At 34.3% G+C, this 20796-nt stretch overlaps 3 protein-coding genes across 3 annotated transcripts; 2 read left to right on the forward strand and 1 right to left on the reverse strand.

The window, feature by feature from the left end:
* The first annotated feature begins 258 nt into the window (after positions 1-258).
* Positions 259-12793, forward strand: LOC123682855 (short-chain dehydrogenase/reductase family 16C member 6). The gene is made up of 6 exons (XM_045621658.1): positions 259-449; positions 2244-2515; positions 6318-6553; positions 11350-11511; positions 11814-12013; positions 12548-12793. The coding sequence occupies exons 1-6, from the start codon at positions 346-348 to the stop codon at positions 12657-12659; spliced, it is 1086 nt and encodes a 361-aa protein (XP_045477614.1). The 5' UTR covers positions 259-345; the 3' UTR covers positions 12660-12793.
* Positions 12794-12983: 190 nt separating this feature from the next.
* LOC123682854 (chitinase domain-containing protein 1) lies at positions 12984-15131 on the reverse strand. The gene is made up of 6 exons (XM_045621657.1): positions 14779-15131; positions 14548-14728; positions 14296-14499; positions 14087-14245; positions 13806-14028; positions 12984-13167 (listed from the first exon to the last, which is right to left on the reverse strand). Exons 1-6 carry the CDS (start codon positions 15064-15066, stop codon positions 13029-13031), a joined length of 1194 nt encoding a protein of 397 aa, XP_045477613.1. The 5' UTR covers positions 15067-15131; the 3' UTR covers positions 12984-13028.
* Positions 15132-15260: 129 nt separating this feature from the next.
* Positions 15261-20232, forward strand: LOC123682852 (protein smoothened). Its single transcript, XM_045621655.1, has 6 exons — positions 15261-16355; positions 16507-16926; positions 16992-17216; positions 17273-17474; positions 17562-17732; positions 18565-20232. The coding sequence occupies exons 1-6, from the start codon at positions 15707-15709 to the stop codon at positions 19877-19879; spliced, it is 2982 nt and encodes a 993-aa protein (XP_045477611.1). The 5' UTR covers positions 15261-15706; the 3' UTR covers positions 19880-20232.
* Positions 20233-20796: the final 564 nt, after the last annotated feature.

Raw genomic sequence — 20796 nt, forward strand, 5'->3', positions numbered from 1 at the left:
ACTTTCATGTGAATTCGGTACTGTGTGCCCTAACCAAACTTAACATCTTCGAATTATTCAGAGTATCAGTACTAACTCCTCATTTTTCATAAATCAAAACAATTATTGTTTGAGTTCGTTAAACCCGCAGTTTCTCTTCTGCAAGTGCAAAAGTGGGATTAAAGACTATCATCCTATCAGAAGCATCAATAACAAGAACGGAGAAAGGTAATTCGCCAACATTTTCTCCTGCTACTTACATCTAATAGCTGAAGAACAGCCAATATATTTTATCATTTCTTCGTTTGCCGAAGACTTGGTTACATGTGCACATAATCTGTCAGTGGGTGGTTCAGTCCGTATAGCATGTGTAGCAAAGTACAATCGCCTGTTATTGATTCGAAGAAGAAGAGGAGATTCTTTTCAAGGAGAAACATGCAGTTGCATCCTATCATGAGAAGAACCCTTACGTGAGTTATTTCGAGCTTGTTTTATTGATGATTCGAAATTTTATCCCTAAAAAATCGAAGGAATAACTACAACGCAAAAAAGCTTTTCGAAAAAAAGTAAATTAATGGTTTCCTATTTCATACAGAGTGTTCCTAAATTGGGGGTACAAACGAAAATGACAAATTATAATAATAATACATAAATGTTCATTCACCTTGGATCATTTTAACAAATAAAATTCCTATAAATATCGACCGGCAAACACTTTATTAAATAATGTTAAAATTTAATTTTTTTTAAGTTTTTTCCTCATAGCACCTTCCCTTCACAAAAGATTTAGCTTAAATTCAGTATAAATATTTCAATTGAAAGTTTTCATAATCTGATATGCTAATTTTGAATGCAAATCTACAGGGTGATATTTTTTCTGGAACAGTGCCCGCTTCTTTCCTCCAGAATTTTTTTTTTTGGTGGACCACTCTGGTAGTTTAGAAAAATGTAAAAATAACTTTGGTTCAGTGCAACACTTTTTGGTTTCTTGTAGTTTTGTCGTTGAATTCTGTCACCGACTTCGAGAAAAAAAGTTCAAACAATTTTTTAGTAATCCTAAGAATTATCCAAATTATTATAATGATCTAATTGTAAGCAAAAAATTAACATATATAGATAACTGTCGAATTTGTAATGAGCTGAATATTTTATTTTCTCTATCTACCTGCTGAAATCCAAGGTTTGGCAATTTTTGCTCTCCTAGCGTCATCGGTTGTTTCACGTCGTTTGGCGCGCTTGAAGTTTGTGTTCTGAATTTCTGATATATTTAGGTATTTCTTTCGATATATTTTGAGTTATTATTATACGTTGATGTACTATGGAACATAAGAAGTGCGTTCTGTGTGGAGAAACTCGCGAATTGAGTGAAATATCGTATTACTGATATGTTTTCATTTCCGCGCGCTTCATGTCAAATTTGATAGTTCATATTGGGAACAAAATTTGGTTACTGAAAATGATATATGCTCCCCCTATCTCCATCTATGTTAATTACTTTGAGGTAAGCTGTAATCAATAAATTAATTATAAGTTTCGCTACTTATTGACCCAATCTGTAGCGAAAATACATGAAGATTCGATAAACTGGTTAATAAAATACTGATGAAAATAGCATCATCAAAATATTTTGATGTTCCCTCGGAGTAATAAACATAGATAGAGGAAACATATGTCATTTTCAGTAAGCAAATTTTGTCCCCAACATGAACTTTCAAATTTGACATGAAGCGCGCGGAAATGAAAAATATCGGTGATACGATATTTTCCTCAATTCGCGAGTTTCTCCACAAAGAATGAACTTCTTATGTCCCATAGTGAACAACGTTTCATATTCACTCAAAATATGTTGAAATAAATACCCCAATATATCAGAAATTCAGAAAACAAATTTCAAGCGCGCCAATCAACGTGAAACAACCGATGACATTAGGAGAGCGAAAGTTGCCAAACCTTGGATTTCAGCAGGTAGGTACAGAAAACAATAAATATTCTGCTTATTATAAATTCGAGAATTAGGAAAATTATCGCATTCCAAATATTCAAATATGCATATTTAATCGGGAATCACTCAAATGAATATATTTCATTCAATATAATATACATTCATAATGATATAGTACAATTGTGGATTTGTAAATATATCACAATCAGACAACGTAATCTAACCATGTTGGGGTGTATACTCCATTTATCTATGTTTATTACTCTGTGGATGTTCCCTAAGAAAATAAGAACCACTGACCAATAATCTTTTACCCTTTCAGAAAGATGCAATCGGTTTACGAGTTTATAGGTCGTATAGTGAAGAGAATTGTGAAGGTGATTGTTGACTTCATCGTCCTCAGTTGGCTGACAGTTTATTACATTACCGAAGCAATCATTTTGACTCTGACTCCATCTTTTCTCCTCCCTAAAAGGAGCCTTCGAGATAAGGTTGTCCTGGTAACTGGAGGAGCTGGTGGAGTTGGCCAAGAACTAACCATCAGACTAGCAAGGGCTAAAGCGAAAGTGGTTGTGTGGGACAACAATGAGAATGGTGAGTGATTCATGATTATTAGAATTTAGTCAAAAGTCTTGGCCCCTCTAGGTTTCTCAAGAAATAAACAAGGTATATTCTGGAAATGAGATGAATATTTTCCTCTATTTCAACTGCAATATATTTGATTGGAAATCTTTGATTGTAAGATACTCTTTGCTGTCTGCAGGATGGGATGAAATAGGAAAAAAGAGAAAAATCTAAATTTATCGATTATTTATTATTGATTGATTATAGTTATTCCATAACTGAATCCAAATTCAATAGTTCGTATTACTACTTTTTTTTCAATCAACTGCGCTATACGCCTAGGCATCCCACGAATCAAGTCATTAACGAAAGTTTCAGGCATATCGTTCCATTCTTCTTGAAGGGCTAAACTCAATTCCTGAAAAGTTGAAGGTGGGTTTTGGCTATTGGATATCGCTCTCCCTAAGTAATCCCATACGTCCTCAATTGGATTCATGTCTGGTTAGTTTGCTGGTCTGTTCATTCTCTGGATATTTTTCTCTTGAAGAATGTTTTAAACCTTTCGTGTGCGATGATTGGGGCGTTATCATCCTGATAAATGAAATTATCTCCAAATTCGTTGCGCAGAGGAACAATGATTGGTTCAATGATATTCTCTACGTAGATGGCACCAGTCATTGTTCGTTCAACGATAAAAATAGGGGTACGTTAACCAAACATTATACCCCTTCAGCACCTTATTGATCTGCCTTGAAAGGGCATAACTTCCTGAGTAAAATTGAGTCACTCTTGTCTTCTCCAAACCCTTTCTCATCGACTATTACTTTGTAAACTAGCTATTCAAAATGAAACTTCTCATTGGAAAACCCTTTATATGAATGCCGCCTCTCCATTGCCAGTTTTCAACTAGTTCTGTCAAAACACATATAAATATATGTACCTGCAAGTTTCTTGGTCCCATGGCCTAATGGACCTCATCTCTTCAACACTTTTCTTTGCCATCTTGTTTCATTCATACGTTCTGTATATCGGAACCATGTCAATTGTTTCCTATCTACGTCGTCAATAATATCTCTCTTGATTTCTGCATTCCTAACTATATTCGTATTTTCAACAGGCGGAAAATGCATACATTTTGTCTTGTTTATTGACATTTGCTAATTACACAATTAACGATAATGTTCCAATTGCACATACGTAACTTTCAACAACTTTGTTCGAAAATTTACTTTGCTATCACCTGCAGATAAACACTCTTTAATGAAGAGTCAATATTGATGAATTCTATACTGCGGCTTGTTATGATTTTTTATGGTCTTTCTAAATATTTGTTCTCGGATAACATAATTTATAACTGCACACAAATAACATTTTTCCACAAACGGAAGATAAGTGTTTGAAAGTCGTGAGTTTGTTCCTCCACACTGTATATGGATTATGAATATGCTTGTCACAAATCTATGAAAACCATGGTCAACTTAGACGAATTGCAATTTCAACTGCTTGACCATACATGTTATTCCCCAGATCTGGCCTGCCAGACTGGCTTTCTGCAGATCTCAAAAGAAAGTTCCAGGGAAAACTTTAATAGAAGAGTGATCGTCGAGATTCAAATTTTCAAAGTCAAAACGTAAAAATTAAAAAAAAAAGATTGAATAGATAGATTGAAGCCTATTTCGAAATTGAAAAGTCGGAGAAGCGTTAGAGTATCTGTATCACTCTTGATAGTGACTATTTTGACGAATAAATCGAAAGAATATGTTTCAATTGGTATAACATTGCTTTTATATGTATCACTTATTTATTCCTCCATAACCTACACATCTTGGACCGAGGATTCTTGGTGTCCTTGCTGCATTGTCACCAAATTCACAATTCATGTAGGAAATTCAATATTTCTCAACGTCTTCTGCGATAATCAACAGCATTTTACTTCACTTATTAGGCTCTTCTGATGTTTTCTTCGCTGACGTTTTTCTACGTACGACTTCCCAGTTTTTATCTGTAATATTCTAACAAAATTTGCACAATATTTTTGTTTGAATTAAAGGCACAACGAAATACTCTAACATTTTGAACAATAAAATATGCAAACATAACCTAGATCCGCGAATTTTGAGATTTGTGAATTTGCGCTTAGTTATAATATAAATATTCATTCAAAGAATTTATGGTATCTAATCGAACTTGTCATTCAATAGATACTTGATAGATATCAGTTTTAACTTGAGTTCAATATTATTTTACAATCTCTGCAGTTCATGCTCTAGTTAACAGCTCTACTCAAAAGAGACAAAATTCAGTACAACAACTTTCGAACTTTTTTTTTATAGATTGCAATTAATGCTATTAAAGTTCAATATTTCACGTTAGAATTCATAGCAGCAGGGAACACTAATCCCATAAACCTTAAGGCTAAGGTTATGTCGATATCATCGCTATATTTATTAATTATTATCACCGAATAAAAGTATGTATAAGGTGCAATAGTTGCATTGATTCAATTACTCAACATTATAATCAAGTAAGACAAGAATTTTAATGGATCAATTTAAGGATATCTGTTATTGAAATCAAAAAAATTATTTATATACTTAGAATATAAATAAGGAAATAATGGAGTGCATTCCTTTGTAAAACCCCAATTGAAAGGTCTCCGGCCTACTATAGTAAAACACATTTTTTTGGCAAAATTCGATTTTATTATTCAACATATTTGCCTTCGAGGGCAATACAGCGATTATAGCGATCTTCCAACTTTTCGCTACCATTTTTGTAGTATGATTTGTCTTTCGCTTCAATATAGGTTTCAGTTTCGGCGATTACTTCTTCATTAGCGCTAATTTCTTTCCAGCGAGCATTCTTTTGAGGTCTAAGAACAGGAAAAAGTCGCTGGGGGCCAGATCTGGCGAATACGGTGGATGCAGAAGCAATTCGAAGCCCAATTCATGCAATTTTGTCATTGTTTTCATTGATTTGTGACACGGCGCATTGTCTTGATGAAACAGCACCTTTTTTCTTCAAATGGGGCCGTTTTTTTTAACGATTTCATCGTTTAAACGATCCAATAACGCTATATAATAATCGCTGTTGATGGTCTGGCCCTTTTGGAGGTAATCAATGAATATTATACCTACCTTGCGCATCTCAGAATACTATTGCCATAACCTTGCCAGCTGACTGTTGTGCTGGAGCCATGTTTCATCCATTGTCATATATCGACCCAAAAATTCAGGTTTATTGCACTTAAACAGCTTCAAACACTGCTCAGAATCATTAACACGTTGTTGCTTTTGATCGATTGTGAGCTCGCGCGGCACCTATTTTCACACAGCTTTCTCATGTAAAAATATTCATGATTCGTGAATGGTATGATGTACACGTTGTCTGTTATCTCGAACAACTTCACTTTACGGTCATTCGAAATTATTTTGTAAATTTTTTTTATTTTTTCGTCGGTGACAGCCTCTTTTGGGCGTCCACTGCGTTCTTCGCCTTCGGTGCTCATTTCACCACGTTTAAACTTAGCATACCAATCAATGATGGTTGGTTTCCTGGTGCAGACCCCGGAAACTCTTCATCAACCCAAGATTTGGCTTCAACTGTATTTTTCCCTTCAAAAAGCAATATTTTATCAGCACAGGAAATTACTTATTTTTTTCAAATAAAAAAACTCACAACGCAATATCTCAAAAACTAATGGACAGACATTTTTTCCCTGGGACTTTTTGACTGGTAGTCTGGTCAAATTACAAATTTCACGAAACTCAACCATTGAAAGATATGCTTCTATATCTACCAAATAATGCAGCACTTTTCATTGAATTTTCAGCATTAGAAAAATTGAAGGAACGTGTGAAAGCAGAGGGATACGATGTTATCACACAACCTGTCGATATCACCAACAGAGATATCGTTTACAAATACGCCAAAATCATCAAAGAAGACATTGGTCCAGTTGACATCCTCATCAACAACGCGGGAGTGGTTTGTGGCCAAACTCTTCTGGACATTCCAGACTATATGATAGAAAAAACATTCAACGTCAACATTTTGTCACATTATTGGGTAAGTTTCAGAAATTTCCACCAGGTTTCTCTTTAAACGGGATATATCTCAGAATGTATTACGACCATTTAGGGAAACCCACAATCTCTTTAATCTAGATTCTGGTTCAATTTGTAAAATCCAATCCATTTTGTAATCAATTGCTTCTCAGAGGTAGGTACTTGGAACTGTTACCACACTCGTCCGATTTTAAGATTGGATAACTATCATTTTTTTTCACACAAAGTTTCATCTTCCAATGGATCTGTCTAATGCATTTTTCAACCGGTTGGAAAGGATTAGATTGCGCAATTTGAACTACTCAATAGTGTATAAAGTACCTATTTCGCTTGATGGATTAGTGGAATAAAATTAGACATCGGTTTCATAATTTCTTTTTTTCGCGTCATATCGCATGTTACTACAAATTATAGAAAGTTATATTGTTAATTGCTGGTTCGGGCATTTGATTGTTGGTCTCCCCACTGTAGGTCAATAAACTTGCAGCGGAGTGTAGGTGATTTACGAAACAATACATATTTTGTTTCCTGTCGGCTGTTGGAAAACACTGCAAACTGTACACTATGGTTTATTATTTCCTTTTGAAACATAGATTACATCAACTCGTTTCTTAAGAGAAGAGAAAATTCACACTTTTTCGCTTTAACACCAAGGTATTTGTATACAAGGTGTTCCTAAACGTGAGGTACATAGGCGTACAACTTTGCTTCCGCTGTTTTTTTTCCGAAATTCGAGGCTTCATTGTGAAAAACTGGTTATACATTTATGATTCAAAGTATTGTCCATCCCCAGCCACTACTTTCTCCCATCTTTCGGGCAGCGTACGAATCCTGCGTTGGAAAAACTGGTCATCTTTTGAAGCGATCCACGAATCGATCCAATTTTTTACTTCTTCATAAGACCGGAAGTGCTGGTCAGTCAGGCATTGTGCCATTGAACGAAACAAGTTATAGTCCAAGGGAGCAACGTCTGGACATTGGACAATACGGCGGGTGGGGTAGGACTTCCCATTTCAACAATTTCAAGTATGTCTTGACTACTGTCGAGCATTGTCATGTTGTAAAATCACTTTATCATGCCTCTCGTTGTATTCCAGCATTTGTCTTTCAATGCTCGACTCAAACGCATTAATTGCGTTCGATAACGATCGCCTGTGATTGTTTCAGTCGGTTTTAACAACTCATAATACACGACGCCGAGCTGGTCCCACCAAATACTGACCTTGCAACCGTGAATATTCGGTTTAGCCGTCGACGTGGAAGCATGGCCGGGATATACTCATGATTTTCTACGCTTGGGATTATCGTAATGAACCCATTTTTCGTATCCAGTCAAAATTCGATGCAGAAATCCCTTTCGTCTTTGCCTTGCAAGCAGCTCTTCACAAGCAAACAAACGTCGTTTTTTTTAACATATCTCGGTTTCAACTTGTACGGCACTCAATTTCCTTGTTTTTGAATCATTCCCATGACTTTCAGGCATTTCGAAATGGCTTGTCCTCGATGATCCTGCCAATTCTTGTTACGTTTGACACTAGTCTTTATCAAGCAATATGCCTTCAATTCTGCATCTTCGAAAACCTTCTCTCTTCCACCGCTATGCGTTGAAGAGTTGTAACCACTCTCGGCACATTCTTTCACTAATAGCGGCCTCACCATAGGTATTTGAGAGCATTCGATGAACCTCAGCCGCTTCAGATTTCTTCATATTGAAGCAGAAAATCAAAACCTCCCGCAAATTATGAGAATTTGGCTCGTAAGCAGACATGTTAAATTGAGAATAACTTGATGATGCAGAAACATATCGACTAATATTTCAATGGGGTTATTTTTACAAATTCCTAGGCTTATTGTATGACAACTTGAAGCATTGCACAAATATATCTATAGGTGTACAATAGCAATTCCCGATTCAAGAATGTATAGGCTGCGCTCTCTACAACATTCGTTTTCAAGTGCAAAATTTACCCTTAAGAGGGAACATCAATATGTGGCTGCTCAGTTCAGAACGAAATTAAAAATATTTCTTTTTACAAATCACCGATTTTTATGGAGTTTTCACATAATTTCCTACATGGAATCTACATGGAAGAAAGTAAATATTTTAAATCTACGAATGAGAAATGGGACGAAAACTTTGGTAACTTTTCGTTTTTCGCAAAAAATTTGATGATATGTTCTTTGTACAAAGCACTGATATATTTTAAAAATATTCGTGACAAAAAAACCCACCAAAAATTATTCCAGAAGAGGTAAAACTATGATTTCGTGAAACTCATCATACAGTGCTGTCCTCTAATCATGTGCTTCGAAAAAAGAAAGAATATGAAGTGAATGTACAACTTCGTACACCGTACAAAGTTTGGTCATCGCAGGAGCGCCAGAGAAAAAATGAATGGGTACCAAAGTTTGACTGGCACGCAAAAACCCACGTGGTGCTAATCCCTCTTAGCAAAATATCTACATAAAAAAATTTTATATAATGTAATTATGAAGGCAGAATTCTAAACCGTGAACATTCGTTCAGAATATTAAATTGTAGGTACATTCAAGATTTAATAACCCAAAAATAGGTGAATAAACTAGAGCTCAATATACATAGGTATAAAAAACTTAAGTTTACTCAAATTCCACCTGAACTTGCCCTGGAATTGTTAATTGTGCATTGATTGCATTTCAAACATAATAACTGCGTTGTGAAAGAAACCTTTCGTAGTTACTTGAATTGCAGAATAGCATCTGCGAACTATGAGCGCAAAATATAGTCAACTGTTAGATTACCCAATTTCGTCCGTTTTGTATGCGCTTTGTGAAAAGATCAAGATAAATAATTGCATTATAATGGTACTAAAATTGAAGACAATGTACATGTTCAGTGTAATAAAATCGAATGCACGTTTTGTCGACATTCAGCGTGCGATAATTGTAAATTTATAACGCGTTTTAGGTTACAATCGTATAATGCCTTCATGATTTGCCGATATTATCAAAGACAGGAATAGTAAGTCAAGAGATAATTCATTGTGTTAGGAGAACCATAATTTAAATGGTCATTTCCAACAGAATCGTTTCCAATCCTCTGAGAAACTAAATTTTACACTACAGTTTATTATTTCCTCGTTTAACTGAAATCATCTAAAATCTCAATGAAAATTTCAAAAAACTTCTAAGCTAAAGGGTGTTTTTTTTAGAGCTATAGAACTTTAAATTGCATTAAAACAACGATGGATTATTCGATTGACATTAATTTTATTTATCCGCAAGATAATCTTGTGGCATTACATTTTAAATATGATTTCTGGCATATGACCGCCACGGCTGGCTCGGATGTAGTCCAATCTGGATGTCTAATTTTCGATGACTTTTTCCAACATTTGTGGCCGTATATCGGCAATAACACGGCGAATGTTGTCTTCCAAATGGTCAAGGGTTTGTGGCTTATCCGCATAGACCAATGGCTTTACATAGCCCCACAGAAAGTAGTCTAGTGGTGTTAAATCACAAGATCTTGGAGGCCAATTCACAGGTCCAAAACGTGAAATTAGGCGGTCACCAAACGTGTCTTTCAATAAATCGATTGTGGCACGAGCTGTGTGACATGTTGCGCCGTCTTGTTGGAACCACAGCTCCTGGACATCATGGTTGTTCAATTCAGAAATGAAAATGTTAGTAATCATGGCTCTATACCGATCACCATTGACTGTAACGTTCTGGCCATCATCGTTTTTGAAGAAATACGGACTAATGATTCCACCAGCCCATAAAGCGCACCAAACAGTCAGTTTTTCTGGATGTAACGGTGTTTCGACATACACTTGAGGATTAGCTTCACTCCAAATGCGGCAGTTTTGTTTGTTGACGTAGCCATTCAGAAGTGCGCTTCATCGCTAAACAAAATAAAATGGACGTAGTGCGCGATACATATTCCGCACAAAACCATTATTTTCGAAATAAAATTGCACTATTTGCAAGCGTTGTTCAGGCGTGACTCTATTCATGATGAATTGCCAAACCAAACTGAGGATAAATCACTTGACAGCTGTTAAATCGGTTGCCATCTTGAACAGTAATGCCAACTTTAAGTTATATACCTCGAAAAAAAAACACCCATTATAAGCACTAGCTCTGAGCAGAATAAAATATTACGTTCAGTATCGTTGGGGCGATACAGGTGTTTACTAAATTGGAGGAACAAACGAAAATGACAGATTCCTGAATCATTTTAATGAGAAAAGTCCTATAAGGAAAAGCTTTGTTCTAGAGATAGAGTGTTAAAATTTCAATTTAGGAACAAAACCTGCATTTGTTTTCAATTTCATCATTGTATGTAGGTGCTAAGTTTTCGAAATTTTTTTATTGTATTGCTCGGTTTTTTTTTTTGAAAATGCATCGGAAACCGGCGTATTTTTTGTTCATTAATTTTAAATAATCAACAATATATATCCAAAAATCTAATTAAAAAAACCTCCTTCCACCGATCAAAAGTTTTCTCGGAAATAAAGAGGTATTTCCATGAAATTTCTAACAAAAATCAGTTGTTATACCTCATTGATCCTTCTAGTTTAAAAATACGATCTATAAATTTTCAAGGCAAAAGTCAAGAAATCGAATTTTAAAAAACTGATATCTATATACAGAATCATACAATTTCATATGGTAATATAGCATATCTATACTTAACACAATATTTTCATCACAAAATCTAAGTAGATTTAATATTTTTTCTCGAGCGATTCTAAAGTCTATCATTATTGGAAATCGTCAACTAAATATCTAACTCTTGAAATTTTTTTTCAGACCACAAAAGCCTTTTTGCCTGACATGATCAAGAAAGAAAAGGGACATATAGTCACTATAGGCAGCGTTACTGGCATGCTTGGAACCTATAAATGTACTGATTATAGCGCAACAAAGCATGCTACTATAGGTTTTCACGAAAGTCTTCTAGTCGAACTCAAAGTACGTAAAAATATATGTGTTCCTATCTCAGAGGAACGAAAATGCTATAAGGCATATCTATATTTTCTTTCCTCTGAGGTTCCTACATTTATGCAGCATGAGGTTACATTTATGCAGCATCAATGAGCAAATAACTTAGAATTTAATATAGTTCTCTTCAACTAGCACAAAAACTACTTGATATCTAACTGTTATCTGGTTTAATCATTTGATACTGTATAAATGGAAGACAAAAGTATTGCAAATAGAAATGATTGATAATTTTTTCGAATTCATTAAATCAATGCTGGGTTTTATTTCAGACTCATGGCCACCATAAAATTCACATGACACTAATATGCCCATCATTTATAAATACAGGAATGTTCGCTGGGTGTAAACCAAAAACTATGAAGATGCTTCAACCAAAAGATGTGGCCAAAAGAATTGTCACGGCTATTAGGAATAGAGAAGTATTCGTTACTATGCCAGGATTTTCCAGATATGTTCTTCCCTTGAAAAAGTACGTAAAAAAAGTTCAGATAATCAAGTCTTAATAAATAAATTTCTAGGAGAAACATTGCCCAAGATGAAACGGGTTTTTTTTTCACAAATTGGGTCTCTCAAAACGCCATTTTAACGCTCAGATAGTATTATTTACTAGCTGCCCGCCTCGGCTTCGCACGTTCTGTCAGGCAACCCAAAATACATCCTTCGAAGTGTCAAATTATACTCTATGATTGTTCGCTCGGTCGGAGACAAAAGCCTTTTTTTTCCGTACGATTTTTTCGAAAAAATTTTGTTGTATGTACCTTCTCATGATAGTAATAATACCGAATTCACATGAAAGTTATACAGAAGGAAGACTTTTTTCCATTTTTCAACAAGCATTTCATTCAAGGGAGGGCCCACCTCCTGCTTCTAAACGATCGATAATTCCCGGTGTATTTTATATAGAAATTTCAGGTATTTGTATTCTTGTTTCTAATATCATTTTTTTACGAATATTCATAAAGTTACTTTAAAATCCTTTCTGAACTTTAAATATTTCTTTTAGTTTCATTCCTGCAAAATTGAGTTGGGCCGTTATGTATAGACTGATTCAAGGACCTCAATCCATGATGGGCATGAGGAAATTCCAAGAAACTAGAGAAGCGGTGGCTGCATAAATATAGAAATCTCTCAATTGCAATTAACTGTTTTCAAATTGTTGATTATCACTGAACATAATTTCATTTTATAATTGTGTATTAGTTTAATTTTTAGGTATTTATTCAATAAAGTTACAATTTTTATATTAAAATTGGATATTATTTGATAAGGTCAAATTCAATTTTGTGATATTGAGATTATTATCATGAATATTTTTATTGATATGTGGTTCATATCATATTCAAGATCTGAGGATTGGATTGTGTTAAAAAAGGCTTTAAAAATCATAAGGACAGAAATCTTTAAACTTTCAGTTTAAATTCAAATAAACAACACCAACATGCAATTTTCATAATAAAATAAATACATTTATTTCTTAATTCCATTTATAACAAATCATAAAAATAGTCGAGTCCCTGTCCCAATTCCCAAATTGATAAACCAGTCTTTAGTTCCTTGGCAAGTTGAAGTCTTTTTGAAATTGACTGCAGTGTTGGATAAAATACCAAAAGTCTTTTGCCATCACTGCAAAAAAAAATGAATATATGTATTAGTTAGTTTTGAAGAGAATGGAAAAAAAATTGGGCTGAAGGATATCTAATGCATGTTGATAAGCATGGGTTTAAATTAAGATGTCTAAAAATATGGTGTATGCATTTGTTAATTTTTGAATGGAATGACATTCGACCAAATTGAAAATATTAGTTTTATTTTGTAGCAGCGCCGCAATGTGATACTTGTTATTTCGATCTTTTTTCTTTTTGATTTTGACAGGATACATTAATTAAAACCCGATCCTAGCCTATCAGAAGCGTTGTGTAACCGAGTATGATCGTGCAAAGTCGTGAAACAAAACACAAAACATTCACTAGAATAAATTCAAATATGTTTTTGAAATACAGAAAGAGAGCGTTCATTGGAGTTAAGGTGTTCTTAAAATTTCAAGAATTGTTCACACAGGTCATAAATATAATGCAAGATACAAAATGTCATAAAACTCAAAAATAATAAATAACAAGAATCTGTCATAACTTGTTAATAACACTACCTACAGTTCACTTAGCAAAACTTAACTAATATTCTCCAAATTGGCAAAACAAAATCTAATCAGTCCATACACCAGGTTTTTAGACATCTTAGTTTGAATGATAGTTGGTACATACTCATAATCAAAATAGTGCTCAGCATTGATAGGGTCATACTTCAATTCTCCATTAAATTTTTTCAGTCCTTCCAAGTATTCACGATATACAATTGGGCCCCCTCCATTTATTGTGTATACATGTCCATAGAAATTTAGACCTAATAAAATTTTAGAGCGTTTATTTAGATTTGATGTAACCTGTTTGACACAATCCTCTACCCATGGCAAAGGAGCATTAGGACCTTAAAACAGAAAACTTCAAAAGTTAAATACAGAAATGAATATGCAGGCAGAGCGAACCAGGTCTATAAATGGTAGAAAAATCATATGTCATCAAAGAAAAAGCAGTCACATGATCATATAACTCATCAAAATGATTTTCAGTGAATGTGTGCTCTTTTCCCCTTTTAGGTGGTACAACCAAAATAGTATCCAGACTTTCCAGAGCTAGTTTATCACCTGCAATTTCAATATTTAGTGTTTGAAATAGTTTGCTGAAAATTACTGACCAATATTTTTGATGAAATCTATTATGAGATCATATTGTATTTTATTTGCTAAAGATGACCATAGTTCTAGAACATAGCCATCAAAATGCCACTTTTTACAAGATTCTACAAGCATTTTAATCAATTTTTCACTTTCTTCTTCTTTGGTCATCAAGTTTATAAAATCTTGACCAGACCATCCTTCAAAGAGTATTCTGGGTAAAACTAAAATTAAACAGGTAATCAATTGAATACTAAACCGACAAAACGAACTTTTTAGCTTTCTTTCTCTTCCGGCATTTTTTACTTTTAGGAGCCAGTCTACATCGATATCGTGTGTACCTCTTAATTCATAATTAAGGGGCCCATTTCTTTTGACTTGAAGCCATACCGGGCTAATGTGGGTAAATTTGTTACCAAATATCTTGGCAATATCATACCCATGATTATTCCACTGAAATTGTAGTATCAGTAATAGAAGGCCTAGTTCGATGTTAAAATTACCGGTGTAACATAACCTAAAACTATACCATCATATGCATATTCGTCAGTTTCTCGAAAAAAACCCAAATGGTTTTTTAAAATATCTGAAGCCATTAAAGGACCGTCGTTAACCAAATTTCTCTGGAAAACTGTTTCATTCAAAGGCCCCTTGAGCAGACTTTGAGACTTAGTAGTTTTTTTAACTAAAGGTTTTTCCGTTGATTGCTGTTTTTTCTTCGATTTGGGGCTCAAAGTAGAGGAAGTTAGCATTATTAAAGATAAAAACAATATAATATAAGAATAATACATGATTTTCCTTTCGATATATTTTTTTTCAAATGAGGTTATTTTATTGTATACAATGTCGTATGTCAAAATATTTGGGAATTTTAAATCTACGTTTCAAACAAGAGCTACGGCAGTGGTGGAGGATAGAAAAGGTATAAGAATCAATGTTTTCAATTCGGAATTAAATATCTATCACTTCTGAATAAGGAAATTTCAAGATGACGAAATGGGTTTTTATTATAGCGATAATTATGAAGAGGATTAGAGATCAAACAAAGCCTTAAGAATATCACGTTAATTTTAGGTAAATTCTAAAGTGATTAAGATTAAAGTGAAGTAAGAGTCGCCGCTGGACCATGCGGGTGGTCCTGCACAGCGCAAGTGCACGGTTTTGTTGTTGTTACTTTCTTTTTTAATTGTGGGTGGCCCTTCTTTAAGTTGTTTTAGATTTTTTAGTTGAGAAACATTTTTTTAAAATTTTTGAAACACCACTCTTTCAGTGTTGAATTCAAATTATTATGTTTGATAGCACAGGTATCCTACTTAAGTGAGAATGGTTGTGTGATATTTAGAACATACAGTACAATGATGTTATAAAAAGGAAGCGTGATTTAAAGAAGATTTATTGCTACTGAGAAATTGTTGATATAGAAATATCAAAATGAAGGTAATCTGTTCAGTTCTCTGTCTCTTGGTCCTCTGTGTATCAACTTTGGGATACAAACTGCCTATTACTAAAGGTTCAAGAGAATCTTTTTCTCCTCAAAATAATGCTGTGATAGGTACATTTTCTTATATAAGGCACAGAGAGCCTAAAATAACAAAGTCTGACAGATTCTTAGATCCCCATTATGACATGCCTTTGGATTATTGTCGTAGACCTGCAAAATGTGAACCCCTCAATTACAACACTTGTCTTGGAGCCAAATTACCTTACAAATCAACAACAGTTAATTTAACAGACTTAGAAACTCAAGAAAAGATTCAAGAACAATTACTCTTACTTTATCAGTACCTGCGTTATATCCCTAAATGTTGGGCTGTGATTCAACCATTTTTATGTGCGTTATACATGCCAAATTGTAATGATGACAATGTAAATCTACCGTCAAGAGAAATGTGTGAGATTACTGTTGAACACTGTAAAATATTCTTGAACTCTTCAGTTTTCCCAGAGATATTAGACTGCAATAACGATATATTGTTTCCTTCCAAATGTAAAAATGACGTACATATGATGAAGTTTAATACCACTGGGTATTGTATGGATCCTTTGATTAAAACAGACAAACAAGACTGGTATTATAGAGGTGAGTTAAGATTAAGATTCTTTTACTTATAATAGATTAATGATCATCAATTCTATTTAATTACACATAGCAAAGGATGCATTATTTAAGATGATGAAAACTAAGATAAAAATGATACAGAATTGTTGTTAAGCATACTTAATCTTTTTAGGAATTGAAAATTGTGGATTGGAATGCAAAGATTCATTTTACACAGAAACAGAGCATCATCAAATACATAAACTAATAGGATATTGTGCAGCAGCTTGTATACTTTGCACTCTTTTTACAATCGTGACTTTTCTCATTGATTGGAATGCCGCAAACAAATACCCAGCTTTGGCAATATTCTACATAAACGTATGTTTTTTTATATCATATATTGGATGGTTCATGCAGTTCTTGAGTCCTGAAACTCGTGAAGATATAGTTTGCAAGCGAGATGGAACATTGAGGAAATCTGAGCCAAGTGCCAATGAAAACTTATCCTGTGTTATGGTTTTTGTATTGGTTTATTATTTTGCCATGGCTGGCATGGTTTGGTTTGTGATTTTCTGTTACTCCTGGTATATGAGTTCCCTTCAAGCTTTGGGTGAGTAAAAATTAAATTATTCTTGAAATTGATTAGAGAAATATTACGGATGTTTCAATTTACAGGAAAAACACAGGAAAAAATTCATAAGAAGAGAGCTTACTTCCATTTAGTGGCTTGGAGTTTACCCCTTATTTTAACCATCACAACTATGGCTATAGGTGAAATAGATGCTGATTATGTTACTGGTATATGTTTTGTTGGTTTCATCAACAAGGCTGCTAGAATAGGGCTATTACTTGCCCCTTCCACTGCAGCTTTGCTCATTGGAGGCTATATAATCATCAGAGGTAAGTTATTATTTTGCTACCTATTGGAGAAAGTCAAAATTGAACATTTTTTCCAGGACTCATTTTGCTAGTTAAAGTGAGGGTTGAAAGCCAAGAAGTAATATCTGAACATTCTAATAGCAAAATCAAATCAACCATAATCAGAATGAGCATATTCGCTACTATGTTGGTGATTTTCTGCATAATTACTTTCTTTTACCATCACTATATTTATACACATGGCGAAGAATGGGAAGAAAGTTTACATGCTTATATTCTGTGAGTACCTTGATTTGCATATGCATTTATATTCAAGAGCTTTCAACAAAAATTTTTTATTCAATATTTTGTTTTATTTTTTTATAGGTGTAAACTGACAAGTTTCAGTTCAGATTATTCACATTGTAAGCAAGAAAATAGACCAAGTGTTGCTATGCTTCAGTTGCAATTATTGGCAGCCTTTGGCGTGGGACTAGCTATGGCGTCTTGGGTTTGGTGTGAAGCTACAATGCATGCTTGGGAAAGATATATAAGGAGGTAACTATCTCTTGATTAGAGCTATTTGAATATTTCTACAACCGGCTCTGAAGTTCACAACTTCGTTGTTTACAATACTCTAGTTGTATTTGAAAAAACTGTCTTTAATTGTCATCTATATTTACAAAACTCGCGAAAATATTCAAGTAAGAAGAATGCGTTATGCCTTCTCCAAGCAAATTTCTCATTCTTTCTGTCTCTGTCTATTGAATTCGGATGTGCGAGCGAGTATCAAGATTCGAGCAGTAAGCAAGCTTGGCCAGTGGTATTTAGGTATGTCACACTTGCTTAGGTTTTGCTTCATCAGATGGTGGCCCTAGTTCATCTTTTCATGTCATTTAGCATCATGGAGCTATCCTTTGAGGATCTATTTTTAGCTAGCGATAACATTTAATTGAAACTCAAATATGAAAGAACTACTCTAGGACACTCCATGAAGTGAGTAAATATCGTTCGTTGTTTTCATTACCAAATTGTTCATCATAGATGGAGAGACATTCAATTAATAAATTATAAACAAAATAGAAAATTTTTCAAAAAAACGGTGGGGCAATACAAAACTCTATAAAAATTAAAATTTTCAAAGAAAAAAATTAGGAATAATAAAGCAATTACTGCATAGGCAATTCTACATTCAATTCACCTAGCAGGTAAACCGGCAAATAAAAAAAAATGAAAATTCATTTCGATAAAAGCTCTGTCACTTTTTCACATAATTAAAATGAACTAATAGGATCATATCGAGAATTCACTGCATGGTTTTCTTTAATGGAAGAATAATTTAAAAAAAAAAAATACATAGTATAAAATTGACATAATATTGAATTTTCAGAAAGTTTCGTTGGGAAGAAGAGGTGCCAATTAAACATCAGAAACATAAGGTGATTGCAAATGCTTTCGCAAAGAGGAAGAAATATTACGAGGGTGCAAAGATTTCAATAGAAGACCAAAACCATTCGGATCCCGTCGGATTGGATTTTGACCCAAACAGTGCCTCCAGCAACGAGCTGAGTACATCTTGGGTGGAGAATTTACGGAAACTAATCTATAGAAGGGGAGCAGTGCCTAATCAACCCGATTCAGAGGTCAGCGTCAGCTTGAGACATGTCAGCATAGAAAGTAGATGTAATTCTGGCGATAGTCAGCTTTCCGTTCAAATAGCCGAGCTGAAAGCTGTTAAGAAGGTGAGAAATGGAAGCAGGTATCGGAGGGAGAAGAGGCATACAAGGAAGTCCAGAAGTAGACATTCTAGGAGATCATCTAGAAGAAACTCCATTAACGGAGGTAGCAGAACCAGCTTGGATTCCCATATGGAACTTATCAACGCTCTCACAAACACTGAAAGTTGTAGAGGTTTCAGGCCTAATCTAGGCCGACGAACAGCTAACGCAGGTCTGGATGGCCAACAGTTATCAGACCTGTTTAATAGCAGAAAATTAAGATCCCACGGTGGAAGAACAAGAAGCGGCAGTGAAGATGAGAACGTTTCTGTTACCATTTCCGAAAGCAAGTTCAATATGAGAGTTAGTAACACCAATAACTTGGATTTGAACGATCAGCTTATGATCCAGTCTTTACGACAGCAAATTGGTGATATCTCATCCACCTCACTTTCGGATGAATATTTACACAAGGACTACGGACAAGAGAAGAAATATTGTGAAGAGATTGAGAATTACGACCGGACGCAAGAGTTGAAACAAATCGGGTACTCTTCCAATTCCGATAATTCAGGATCCGAAAGTGACAATTCATCTTGTCCGGAAATTAAAAATTTGGTTCAAAGTTCGGTAAACTCTGCTGTGTCTGGAGGTGAAAAGTTGAACCAATCAAGTAGGCAATCTAGGAATTCTCGCACATCGACAGATGTAGCTGTACAAACTAGTATACAAAACCTAGATATGGATGACTCGGATAAAGATGAGATAAGTCATAAGTTTCACAAATCGAAAATTTCGAAAATGGTAGGTAATAAAAAGATAAAGAAAAAACGTGATAAGTATAAAAGTTCGAAAGACTATTGCAAAAATTGCGGAACACCTGATGAGTGTAAGCCATTGAACGGTGATGAGGATAAAGTTGAGGATGAGGAGATCCCAATGAAAGATCTATGTGATAGAAAGAAAAAATACTCGAAGAAAGTTTGATTGAGGCTTTTAGGATACTTCAAAAATCTATGAAATACTCAAATAAAGTTCGAATCAGCCCTTTGGTATGTTTTTAAAATGTATCTTTCTTTTAAAATACTTTCATGAGAAATATTTCAAGTGAAGTTTTTATTAGGTTGGTTTTAGTATCATTCTAAATTGTTTAGAATCAGAAAATCTGTAGAATATTGATATTCAATCGTCGAAGTTTCTGTTGAAGCATTATAAATGAGTCTATACCGGGTGTCCCAAGTTATCGTATACAGGCAATATCTAGCTTATTTGACAAGATAATAAAAAAATTAAAAAATTGCTTTGAATAACATCAAAGTACCTTCCCAATGATGTATAAAAAGGTTCTTACATTTGACAGCACTGTGGTAGCTACCCCTAACTTTTTATTTTCAAATGGAACTCCCTTTATATTATCAGTGAAAATTCTATTTGGAATACAACGATAGCACATACTTGGTACAGGGCTGTCAAATGTAAGAACCTTTTTTATACATCATTGGGAAGGTACTACGATGATTCGAAGCAATTTTTTCATTTTTTATTATCTTGTCAAATAAGCGAGATATTGTCTGTTTACTGGAGACACCCGGTATACTGGTTTTCTACAAAGCCCTAGAAGGGACATTCAAAATGAAAATTTCATTTTTCTTGAAATGCTGTCAGAAATGTTAAACTTCTGAGTTTTTACGTTCACATTTCAAGATGAACCTGTTGTTTGTTCAGAACAAAATCTTTTAAAACAAACCTATTAGATCCCTGTATCAAAGTGCAAATTTTGTCGTAAATTTTCTCGATTAGTGCAATGGAATTGATATTAATTATTAGTTTGTATATTTTATCCTACGACAATAATGGTATGTTTGATCAATGTACAGTGCATCCCATTTTGGGTGAGGCAGCCA

Source organism: Harmonia axyridis, chromosome 6 (assembly GCF_914767665.1).
Source record: "Harmonia axyridis chromosome 6, icHarAxyr1.1, whole genome shotgun sequence".
In the NCBI taxonomy this organism is placed as follows: Eukaryota; Metazoa; Arthropoda; class Insecta; order Coleoptera; family Coccinellidae; genus Harmonia; species Harmonia axyridis.